The sequence below is a fragment of the Cyprinodon variegatus genome, unplaced genomic scaffold (genome assembly GCF_000732505.1).
Source record: "Cyprinodon variegatus isolate N-32 unplaced genomic scaffold, C_variegatus-1.0 Scaffold509, whole genome shotgun sequence".
In the NCBI taxonomy this organism is placed as follows: domain Eukaryota; kingdom Metazoa; phylum Chordata; class Actinopteri; order Cyprinodontiformes; family Cyprinodontidae; genus Cyprinodon; species Cyprinodon variegatus.
The window spans coordinates 176,178-188,797 of NW_015150962.1; the positions used below are offsets into that span (position 1 = coordinate 176,178).

A 12,620-nucleotide genomic window follows, 5' to 3' on the forward strand; every position below is an offset into this window, starting at 1 on the left:
TTTCTGAATATAAAAGTTTCTGCTCTTAGCCGTGGCTTTGTGACTTGTGGTAGAAATTGATAGCTCATTGCAGGCAATAACTACCTGAGAAAGAATGCCAAGTTCTAATCTATGTCTCTTTTCAAGACAGAACCACTGATCGAGCTTTTGCTGCAATTATCTTTTTTTTTTTCCTTTAGAGAAGGTGTACCGGGCTTTAACATAGAGCACATTTCACTGTTTTTCCTAGCTGTGCAGAGACATTGTTAGTTATATCTGTTTATGCTCTCTGCTCATATTGTACCCAGATTTGGTGCAAAAAAAAGGTTTTCTGTTAAAAGGATTTGGAACTTTGTCCCCATGTGTTGTGAAAAGTATCTTGAAATAAAGATGTTTGGAAATAAGTGCTATAAAAAAAATAGAAATAATTTTGGATAAAGAATGCATATGGTAACATTTTCCCAGGGTCTGACCTAATATGTAGATTTCTCCGTTGAGTACAGCAGTTCCACAGCGATACCTGGAGTACTTCATGGTTGCACACTCTGTCCACCTATCTTTGCCTGGTTCAAAGCGAAACACTCTGTTACACAGTTTGTCCGGCTCATCATCCGGTTGGTTCTGAGGATCAGAGAAGGAACACAGAGGCACTTTATAAATAGGAAAAGTAGTAAATAACTTTTTTTGTTTTTAAATCATGTACAAGAGTTTAACCCATACACAACCCTGATTGGTAGTTACAGTAGATTTTGTAAATATGATTTTTTTGCTATCACTAGGGGGAACAAGCCCCTTTCACTTGCATGGAAAATAAATATATACACTGTGACTTTATTTATTGACTAGCGGTGATAATCAATCACTGTGTCATTGTGCAATCACTTTAAAGTTTAATCCAAGTAAAGAATTGTGTAAATAGCCACTATAACATTAGTAATAGTGGTAGTAACGTTCAACATCTTTCTTCTTATTTATTTTGTGTTTCTCAAAAAATAAATGTAATGCTTCCTTTTCACATTAAACATGCCATTGCAAAATATATATAAATATAAAAAAAAGGTTCCCATTGAAAGCAGAAAAGAAGCAATTCAAAAAACACACAAAATTCAACATTTACTGTGATTATTCTCCTGCTTTTTTTTCTACTCAGTTTTTTTTTTTGAGTGTGTTTCCATGTTTTTGTCTTTGGTTTTAGTTTGTCCAAGCACTACATCTATATTCAGCACATTTAAGCCTCCCTGTACCTGTGGAGTCCAGCCCCCCAGCACGTAGAGATGCTCCTTCAGGTTCACCGTGGAGTGGCAGGCTAAAGGCAGTGGTAAAGGAGCAAAACTGAGCCAGCTGCTTCCTCTCTTCAATGACCATCTGTCCACGCTGTCCGTTATAATGTAATGATTGTGCACTTTCATCTGACCTCCTATCAGGTACAGAGCATCTTCAGCTAACCCCAGTGAATACATGTCTCTGTAGGGTGCAGAGCACAACTTTACCCAGATTTTCTCTTCTGAATTACTGTATCTGGAAAAAAAAAGACATGCAATGAAGATGTTTACAATAGCAAAAAAGATAAATGACTAGAGATATTTCCACATTCGCTGCTCTGCTAAGTTTTCATACCCCTTTTGCACATTTTGGCTTTTTTTTTTTTACAACCACCTCCTTTGGTGCATTTTATTAGGATTTTAGAAATTAAAATTTTATTAGGATTTCAGTTAAATAACTGAATTGAGAGGGGAAAGAAAAGGATGCATGATTCTAAATGGGTTTTTAAAATTAAAGAATGAAAAGTGTGACATGCATCTGTTTTCAGCTTCTCTATATACCTGTAGGTCTTCTTATATTTGTTACTTTAAGCTTGATTAATATGAATGATTGATTAACAGGCTTCTTGCATTTGGTGGATGAGGAGTTCATGCCATCATTGGGGTTTTCAGAATAATTGTTGGGGACTACTGTCCTAGATTATTTCAAGTAAAATGCAAATTAAAGTTTTCTTAGACAGATTTGTCATTTTGTATACACAAGTGTAAAACAAAAAGATATTTTGTTTAGAACAGCTCTCTGGACAATTTCATTTTTTTAAAGTGCAGCCTTAAAAAATAGTAAAAAAAAAATTAATGTCTTTTCTTTTAATAAAATGTTGTTGGTTTTTTTTGCTACAGTTTTACAGCTTCTCCATTGACTTTTTGTAGATGATTGAAACGCTGCTTAAAAGTTCTCTAAAACATTTTTCCATGCCCTATCACGTTTTCCTTGCTTTTCATTTTTGATATTTGTTCACAAATAAGAGAACTGCTGAATCTAAATTACACACATATGGGATGTGTTTTTGTTATAAGTTTGTAAAGACATATGGTTCCATCATAGTTTGTTAATTTTTGAGTTTTTTAGTTGTTGTTTTTTTTGTTTTTTTGGGGGGTAAAAAGGCGTGAATACATACATGCTACCCTTTTCATAGTACTATTTTGCAAAACTTTGTGATTCCAAGAAGTTTCCAGAATATCAATACTTTTCCAAAAGCACTGTCCTAACTTGTAGATATCCAGCCTCCTCGTCCTGCATTGGTCTTCTGCATCTATAGCCACCAGTATGTTGTTGTTCCGGGTCACTGCTCCTGCTGTGATCTGGCCCTGACCTCCAAAGTCTTTCAGCGGAGAGGTGATGTAGTAGGTCTTTCTACCACGAGGTGCAAAACAGAAACTTTGGTCGGCAACTCCTCCACGTCTCGCCGGCACACCCTCGGTGTTCACTCCACCCAAACAGAGCAGCAAATCTGTTGTCTCCATGCCATATCGAAGAGTTGGACGTGGTGGAGCTACAGACTCACAGAGACTTGAGGTCTGGAGGGCTGCATCGATCATCCCAAAGCACTCTGCATCCCGTAGCAGTACCTAGGGTGTTTGTTTTGAAGTTAAAGAAGTCTACATATATTGATGATCTAACGATTACAATTAATTTACATATTTTATAATCAGCTCATTATATGATCGTTATTCACTAATCCCATCTCACCGGATTTCTCCTCCTTGCTTTGCGAAGAAATCCAGGATCCACCAACTCCAGACGTACATGCCTGAGTAACTCCACGGCCTGAGCTTCGCTCTGCAAGTTGTTCTTGTGTCTCTCAACCCACCGCAGAACCAGTTCAAGCACAAGTTCCTCTTGTGATATGTTGAGGTCATCTGAACTCAGAAGATCCCCGAGACGCTGCGCATCAAGTTCCAGCACCTCGTCTTCCTCACAAACCTTCAAAGAGCAAGAGAAAACAAGATGAAACAAAGAAGGACTGAAAGAAAACAGTCATTGTCTTTTCAGTTACAGTTTCTGATAACTCCAGATAAAAGAACAGTGGACAAAAAAATGCTCCACCTGCGTGAAGTGTTGGCAAATGTATCTCAAAGCACAGTCTGCTAGATCAGTTGCACCAAAGTCTCTGGCCCAAAAGTTCAGACCAACACAGTTTGAGGCATCCATGTGAGCCTCCATGTGGCTTTGACACAATCTGAAGCCAATATGGGAACACAAGTATTATTAAATCTGTATAATGGTCATTGGAGGGTTTCTGGAAAAAAATAAATCAACTCAAAATGTAGTTTCTTCTCCCACCTGAAAGCCCCATCCACATTAAGTAGGAAAGCAGCAGCAGCCACTCCCTGGATGTTGTCATTTGAAAGGGGGAGTTCGCCAAGATACATGTACTTCAGTAGCAGTTCAAGGCTCTGTGCAGGAATGTCTCTGAGAGGCACCTCTGATCCTCCAGTTTCCTTCAGACCACATGTAAACATGGCCTGTAACCAAAGTAGATATCAGTCATCTTTCATAGCCTGCTTAGGATGTCATCTTCAAACTGTTTTGCAAAATACAGTTAGAGTCATTTATAGTATTTTTAAATCTTTAAAATCTATGCCCTGCAGAAGGCCTTTCTCACCTGGAAGTAAGGGCTGAATGCAGACAGCACCACCTTGTGGCATGGGAAAGAAATACCCTCTGCCTGTAAGACCACGTCAGTGAGTTCCCCAGCTGCTCTCATTCTGTCAAGCTGCCTGAGCAGAAATGACCCATGCTGTCCCTGAGCAGAAGGCGGCAGCTCAGGCTCCATAAGGGGCTTGCTGTAAATGCCTGCAACACTTCTGTCAGGTTGGAAGATTAGAACCTGTATTATGTAAAACATGCCAAAACAACAAGGAATAGAGATTAAAACTTTTAATTCTGTTTTAATTCAACAGAACACATAAAATGTCATTTAACTTGCTTCAGTCTTTTGTCCAGGGCATTTGGAGAATTCCAAAAACTGTTATAAGCAGGTTTGGCCTGCTCCATTATATTATCTGCTTGTTATCATTGCACCCGTGCACAATAATTTTCCCTCAAGTCACGTGTTCTTTGATATTATAAACAGGAAAAATTGTTAGGTTTACCACGGAAGAGGGATGTAAATGCAATGCAAGTATATACACACCAAAAACATAACATACAGAAAAGACAATAAATTAGGCTTGCAAACAAAAAAATGAGACAGGCAAACACCACAATAACACCAACACACAAACACATGTAAAGGTAGATTTTTTTGTAATGTAGGAATGCTGCAATCACCTTAAAAGTGGGTGAGTAATCTGTTAATACAAAAAACTGCTGCAAATACAGTACATGAATGATGCTGACACCTACACAGATGAAAACACATGCAAAGAAAAAATGCTGCAGGTAGCTTAAACAACTGCAGGTTTTGAAGAGAGCTGCAAACTAGCTCTTCATAATGGAAATACTACCACTAGGGGTAGACAATCATCAACACCCATGGGAATAGACCATATGTCTATGGCCCAGATCTGTTGCAAAGACATAAACTGGATTCTGATTCTGGATTTATTTATATTCTGCTTCTTACAGGATTTTTCCTTTGCCTTTCTTGATTTTCGGTGATTGTTGCATTTCTTGGCTGCACAGTGGAGCAGTAGGTAGCACTACAGCCTTGCAGAAAGAAGATTCTGGGTTCGATACCCAGCCTAGAGTCTTTCTGCATGGAGTTTGCATGCTCTCCCTGAGCATTACTGTTAAGTTAATTGGCTTCTCTAAATTCTCCTTGGGTGTGAGTGTGTGTGTGAATGGTTGCTTGTCCTGTTTGCCTCTGTGTTCCCCTGCGATAGCCTGGCGACCCGTCCAGAGGGTACCCCACCTCTCACCCATTGACAGCTGGAGATAGGCACCAGCACCCCTCGCGACCCCAGCAGGGATAAAACGTGACAGAAAAAGAATGGATGTTGCATATCTTTTTTACAGTGTTTTCCCTTTGTATGCGTTTTGTACTTTAGTCTCAATTTGTGTTTCCTAGTCTCATTTTTGTTTTGTGAATCTATTCTTTGTATTTGCAGTTAAATTTGCTGCGAATTTGCAGGGCATTGTAGACATTTACTAACAAATAGACAAAAAACAAAATTTAAAACAGAAAAATAAACTATAACTAACAATGTTCCATAAGTAGAAAGTTGGAAAAATCAGAAAGTCTTTATATGCAACCAGAGAGTCACAGAATATATTCAAGTCAGAGTAGATGACTTGGCCCTGAAGGGTCACTAAAGATGTTTTGGTTTTGGATTTTAGAGGCCTTTCTAAACTAGTTACTTTGCCAAACCAACAGTGGGACAATCTGCGCTCAAGTTACTTTTAGGGACATGCACCGGCAGTTCGGCATTAATAAAAAAATGTTTCAGAACTTTTTTTATTAGAAAATTTAGGGACGACAAAAAGAAATATAGTTATCCTACCAGCTATCTCCAAAGAATTTCCCCTCATCCAAGAAGTTTCTCAGCTTGCTGTCACATTTAAAGCTACATTTGAAGCTTGTTTTTGTTTGTCTGCTGCACTTATGCTGTGTGCTATTTGCAGCTTGGGAAGGCATAGCAGGCAATATCAAGCTCATGGATAAGTCGAGTTTAAAATAGATCATGTCATGCAAGCAAGGTTGCTGTGTAGTTTATGTTACTAGCTTTATGAGCAGCTTCCTCTACTTCGAACATTAATGCCCTTCTTTTTTAATTATAAGGTCTACAACTGTATAAGGAATTGCATTTCAAGAGAAGATTGCAGAGCTGATTTCTCAGAGAAGTATTTTTATTTGGAGGAATAAATCATCCTTGAAAATGGCATAAAAACTATTTTATTTACATTTGAAATAGAGAAGGAAATGCTTAGGCTTTTCTCTTTTAAAAAGGAAATTGGTGATTGATTAAGTACCCTAGCTTCTAAAGTCAGCTGACCGAAACCTAAAGCCTGATGAGTATCAGTGAGTGAATCCACAAGGTGAGAAAGGAGAAAAATAGCATGCATGCATATGCATTAACTCCTCCAAGACTGTTGAATAAAGCTTTGAAGACTTTCACATAAAGGTACACATTTAAACATTTACAGCCTGTCATAGAGCAGCAGACAGCAGGGCAGACATCACGTAGCTCTAATAATGTTAAACTGCCCCAGTCACAGTTTGCAGAACAAAGTCTGATTTATTGTCCAATGATTTTGAAAGACATTAAGTTACAATGATCGTCAAAATTAGATTTTTGAGCAGGTAGTTGATTTATTTTTTATTTTCTTTTTTTGTGGGAACTATCACACAACTTGATGTGATGCGATGTGTGTCTGTCTTCCCGACAGTTTAAAGAAGGTGACTAGAGTTTCCACACAGTGCCATTACAGGGTGACTATTTGCTAACAGTGTTTTCATGCACAGTTGAGCATGCTATATACCACAACCACAGGAGCAAAGTTTCTATCCTGAACTAGCCAGTGACACATTTTCAGGACGTGCAAGCATGAACATTTGTGAAAACGTGATGCTTGCTTGCTCCCTTTAATCAAACTGCTTTTAGCCTGTGAGCATCAGGACCTGTAAACACATTTTTTTTTTCCATAAAGGCCTCAGTTTTGACTTGTTTTGATCACACTAACACTAGTCTTTCTGTGTCATGGCAGGACAAAAAATTATTTCTTCAGGTCTTTTTGAACATCTTCTAAATCTCTCTAGGCTGATCTATAGGAGCGTCAAAATAAAGTTGTGAAACATAAGAAGAGAAACAATGAAGAAAGGATCCTAGTGTAAGATAAAAACAGCTAAAGCCATACCAAACATGAAACAGGAACACTAAAAGATTAGCTTCCTTTCTTTTGATTTACCTACATGAAAATTCAAATGAGATCAACATCTTATATTTGCAAGAGGCCTAAGCAGAAATATATAAATATGTATATGTAGGTAGGTAAGTCGGCCGACAGGTAGGCAGAACTATTTAGATAGATTCACATTGCTTATTTTTAAGAAATAAGATACACATCATGAGTTCAGACTCATGCTGATTGCCTGTTTCTCTTTTTCCTTTTAATTGTGTGGAACAGGACCACAATATGCAAAAAATAAAAAATACAGAGAACAAAAAAAACAGCTATTATCAGGGAAATGGACGTGGAGAGTTAGAGACAATGAAGCAACAAACAACAACAAGGAACCAACAATGAAGAACTGCACAGGGAGATTATATGGGAGACAGAACACTGGGGCAATCAACTGATATGGAGCAGGTGTGGATGGAGGAGCCTAGAAGGGATCTAGGGGAAAAGAGACAGTCACAATGGGACAACAGAGAGTAACTTAAGAGTGCTTGAATATAATGTAAAATAAACCAAAGATCAACAAAACAGAATAACTGATAACTGAAAACTAAAGTCTAACTAAGTCCCAGAAGGGGAGAACCATAACAAAGCAGGGTTTTACAGGTCAGGTTTATCAAATTGATTTATCTCCAGATACACATTCAATGGCCAAACAGCTTTGGTGTAGAGCTCACAGTTTATGTTCAATTTTTTAGGTTTATGCTGTTTAATATTTAATCAAATGACTTTCGGACTGTCATTTGTTGTACAGTGGACACAAGCCCACTTTGCTGTGTTTTAGAATAACAGAGGGGGTGATTCAACAGTTAATTCTGCCCACACATGAAATAAAATCACCAGAACTTCAAATTAAAATATGTAAATGTAGCAAAAATAATTTAACTCCTGCCTAAACATATTAGATATAGAAACTCTTAGCTAAGCTAGTGGAACTCAAATAAAAGTAAATAACTAATATCCACACGTAGAAAAATTTGCGAATCGTAATATTTAAAAACAATTATCAGTAGGATAAATAACACATGAGAATCCATCTGTGTTGCTCCAGCTTAAATGTTCAAGATCGACCCAGAAAATGTCGGCCAACCATATCGTAACATTATGGTTTAAGGCGGGATAGCTGTGAGGAAAGCAAGAGGTGCTGAATGTACATCTGACAAAATAAACATGGCTGTGTAGAAGAACGCATTCATAGCTCATGCTATCGTGTCTGTTTTTGTCATGATGTTGGCACTGATGACTAATTTAATTACTCATTCCATTCCCCCGTCTATCTCTGCCTGCTTTCTCATTACCTCTAATCTGATCAACCTGCTACTGCCTATATTTAAGCTGCTTGCATCCAGTCATCAGAGCAGATTATTTTTGTTCTTTCCAGCCAGTGGTAAGACTGTTTTTAGAGTCCCTTGGTGTTTCTGATTACCTGATCCTGACCTGTTCTGAGCCTTCCTGTTCTCGTCTGATCTCGTCGTGAGAGTGTTTTTAGCTTACCAGAGTGTTTCTGATTACCTGATCCTGACCTGTGCTGCCTCTCAACCACCAAGCCTGCCTGTTTTCATCTGAACGGATTGCCTGAGATGGCTTTGGATTCCTGCATGTTCTCAGGGGCTGCAGCATCTGGGACACTCTGGGCAGCACCAACCGCATCTTGTATGTAGCCCAACGGCTGGATCCTACCTCGTTCTCTGGCTATGGACTGAACTTGTAAACCAGGTGACTGACTCATTCATAATCTTCCTCCATTAGATTTATATGGTCACTAACCTGTTTCTCTCCAGAGTTTCCTGCTTCAGACTCCCTAGCCGCTGCTACTGCAGCCCTGCAGCCTGATGTTTCTTAATAAACACTTTTTGAGTAATCTTACTGTCTTGGCTGAATACCGGGTCCTATATTCTGAGTCGTGATAGTTTTGTCAGAATCCACACCTTTAAAAGAGGAACAGAGAGAGCTGAAAGTCCTTTGTTGATGAGAGCATTCCCAAAATAATGATGTCCATAAATAAACCATCAATAAAGTAACAGAAAGTAGATAGCACATAACTAGTAATATGATGAGCAGACACATTCTGCACACTTTAATCCAATACCCTTAAATCAATGTAGACAGGTCCAGGAAGTAAATAGAGCAATTTGGTCTGAGAGGAAAGACGTTATTAAACAAACAGCATCATGATGGCCAAAGGATGCATAGCAGAGGTAAAGGAGAGGTTTAAAACAGGGTTAAACTCCATCTCCGGAAGATTTAATGTGCAAGACAACAGTATGCAGCCCATGATATGACAATCTTCCGAAAAAGAGAGGCCAGGCTCGAAAAGTTCCACCCAAGAAACCTACAGTAATTATGGAAATCAACAGCTCTGTTGGGAGACTCTGTTCAAACGACAAATTTTAGATGTTCATTCCACAATGTTGGCCCTCACTAAAAAACAATTGCCAGTTTCCTATGTCTCAAAGGGAAAGACGAGTTAAAGGAAAGATTTGCTCTAGCCAGAAAATTCCAAGATGTAACTTTTTGTTTTGCATGTAGACCAAATGCCAAACTCTGTGTACGCCTGTAAAGTAACACCAGAACCCAGTGTCCATAATAACATAGGGTACTGGTAGCATCATGCTTTAGAGAGGAAAGCAAAACAAATAAAACATTAAAGAAATAAAGGTTGTAATTGGACAGAATATTTTTAAAAAATCAGTGGGTGAGACTACCTTTGAAGTCCCACTATATTTTTTTTTATCTATATACAAAATAACTTTTTCAGCTTCAAGGTTGGGGAAAAAAACAGGCTGACTTTTAAAATGTTATTATTTAACTTGTCAAAGCAGGCAACAGACTTTACCCATTATTTAGCTTTGGATTAGAGATGCTTTAGATAACCGCTCGGAGGTGAGTGGCAGCATCCTAAAGTCTGAAGACAAGTCAAACTCCAGATAACAGCTTCTTTTTTAGGATGTTTGTGTTTGCTTAGCCCTGTTAATGTGGTTGATAATTTGTAAGAGGTGAAGACTGAAAGGCAACATTTGTAACATCATTATGACTAAGCAGATGCTGCTTTATTTAGGTGTTTTGACATTTGGTGTCAACGGCTAAAGGTATGCAACTATCACTTTAACTGCGATTTTTATCAACAATAAATAAGAAAACAACAGCAATAGAGACATTAATATTAAAAAGCTAAATAAATTTCATAATGAAAAACAAAGATTGTAATTAAGACATGGCAAATTCAAACAAAATGGAAACTTGATCATAGAAAATGTTTTGAGATTCAAAATTATTTTCTTTGCTTTCAGCATGGAAATTTCCAAGAATGCACTTTTTTTCTAAAATAGAATGTTTAACAAAACATTTTAAGATCCAGAGCAACAACCATTACATTTTTAATGTCTGATTTAATGTTTTCTCAGTTCAAACAAGTTGTTCTCTAAGCTTTGCTTGGTCATCAAAATGTTCCAGAGTTTTAACATCACACATTTACATGTGTGTGACAGGGACAATGGTTAATGTGTAGAGAAATGTTTCCTCTAACATTCATCTATTACTATGTGTTCTTGTTTTTTTGTTTTTTTTTCTATGAGCCAGTTGTTCTTTTACCCAAGTCCTGAATAGAAAATAGTTTTTACTAGTTGTCACTGAATAGAAGGGAACAAAATATTTAGTCTGATAACAGATCAACATGCAGTACTTGCTGTGTGGTGTAATTTAAAGTGCCTAAAATATAAACTGATTTGTCCTAGAAAGTGCTAAAACATGTTATTTTCAGATAATTGTAAAAGGAAATCAAAAAGCATAAAACCATTGCAGTAAGATTTCAATTTCTTTGGGTAGTTTTAAACATTATTTTTCGTGATATTTAAAGCTTTTAATTCATAGACAAGTGGTTCAAAACAAAAAGATGCCTCAATGTAAACAAAACGCTACCTTTTTTTTTTTCCATACATTCACTGTATGTTTCTTTGTTGCACATCATTCCATTTGAACCCCCATACCATCCACCCATCTTCTCACTCTTATTAATCTAAAAAAAAAAAACTTACCTAAATCAAAAAGATGTTAAGATGTTAATATGTCAATCACCCAATTATTCAGTATAGATTAAAGATTAGCTGAGTTAAAGCTACACATTTTATACAAGTCATTTAGCATTTCTTTCCAATTCCACCAATTGTTGCAGTTTCTTTTTTTCTGATCCAAAAATTTAAAAGATTTATCAAACTAAATTTGTAAACGGACTTGAATTGCAAAAAAAATAAATAAATCATCTTTGCTCTGGAGGTAAAACAGTGTCAAGCATCTCATTTCACCAGCTGTATTTTCATTTATTTTGAAAAAGAGCAATATACGGAATATTAAATCATTCTAAGTTTTCACTACATTTTGAACAAGAGATTGAAAATCAATAATGAAAGCCAGCATAATGAAAGCCACCTATAAATAGTTGAAAGGAACATAAAAGACAATGGGAAAAAACAGGAATAAACTTATTTAATTCTCAGTGCTACCAACTGCTCAGTGACGCAGTGGGTAGCACTGCTGCCTTGCAGCAAGAAGGATCTGGGTTAGATTCCCGGCCCAGGGTCTTTCTGCATGGAGTTTGCATGTTCACCCTGAGCATGCGTGGGTTCTACCTGATTACTCTGGCTTCCTCCCACAGTCCAAAAACATGACTGTTAGGTTAATTGGCTTCTCTAAATTGTCCTTTCCATTCCCAGTCCATTAAAGTGTGACTGTGTGCGTGAATGGTTGTTTGTCTCTGTGTTGCCCTGCGATGGACTGGCGACCTGTCCAGGGTGTAACTCGCCCATTGACTGCTGGAGATAGGCACTAGCACCCCTCGCGACCCCGCTCTTTCTTTTCTGTTTATTTGTTAGTTAATTATATAAACTACATTTATATCTGTGTTTATTTGTTACCTTTTATAACAATGTTTATGTCAAGGTTAAAAGCCTTCACTCACATTCTAGACATATGGTACATTCATTCAACAGTTGAATATGATTGGCATCGGATATCAGCCGATACCCTCCACCCAGGTATCGGACTGGATCGTGAAAAACTGTCTGAGCATCTCTAACAATAAACCCACAGGGTCATCTGTTATCTTTCAGGCCCTGAGATGAAAATTTTTGGAGGTCATAAAGATAAGATTTTAATTCTCATTCATCCACAGAAACGTAGTGAAATATGTACAAAAACTGTGGATATTCTAATGTTTCAAAATTATTTGTTAGTACTTTTAATGTATATAGATAAAATATTAATTATCTTCAATATTTCAGTTGCTCGCAAATGCTGCGCTTGCAAGTTTAGCAAATTTTAAGCTTTTTTAAAGTTTGGCCACTCAGCTTGTTTGCACCAAGTTAATCATAACAGGTAACACACATGGATGCTCACATAGCACATACATATGCCTGCAGGTGTTTGTGTGTGCACGTATCAGAGGTATGTGGAGTGGTGATGTCTCTTTTGAGGACAGGAAA

The 12,620-nt window shown here is 37.5% G+C and overlaps 1 protein-coding gene across 2 annotated transcripts in view; it reads right to left on the reverse strand.

The window, feature by feature from the left end:
- LOC107094854 (kelch repeat and BTB domain-containing protein 12-like) overlaps positions 1-5,877 on the reverse strand; it is a 7,986-nt gene extending 2,109 nt beyond the window's left edge. For both annotated transcript variants that reach the window (XM_015390718.1, XM_015390719.1), the window contains exons 1-8: positions 5,748-5,877; positions 3,908-4,132; positions 3,586-3,767; positions 3,349-3,481; positions 2,992-3,225; positions 2,512-2,870; positions 1,224-1,497; positions 453-600 (exon numbers count right to left, since the gene is read on the reverse strand). In XM_015390718.1, the coding sequence (XP_015246204.1) occupies positions 453-600; positions 1,224-1,497; positions 2,512-2,870; positions 2,992-3,225; positions 3,349-3,481; positions 3,586-3,767; positions 3,908-4,078 (1,501 nt within the window). In that variant the 5' untranslated portion in view covers positions 4,079-4,132; positions 5,748-5,877. The remainder of the gene's footprint in view (positions 1-452; positions 601-1,223; positions 1,498-2,511; positions 2,871-2,991; positions 3,226-3,348; positions 3,482-3,585; positions 3,768-3,907; positions 4,133-5,747) is intronic.
- Positions 5,878-12,620: the final 6,743 nt, after the last annotated feature.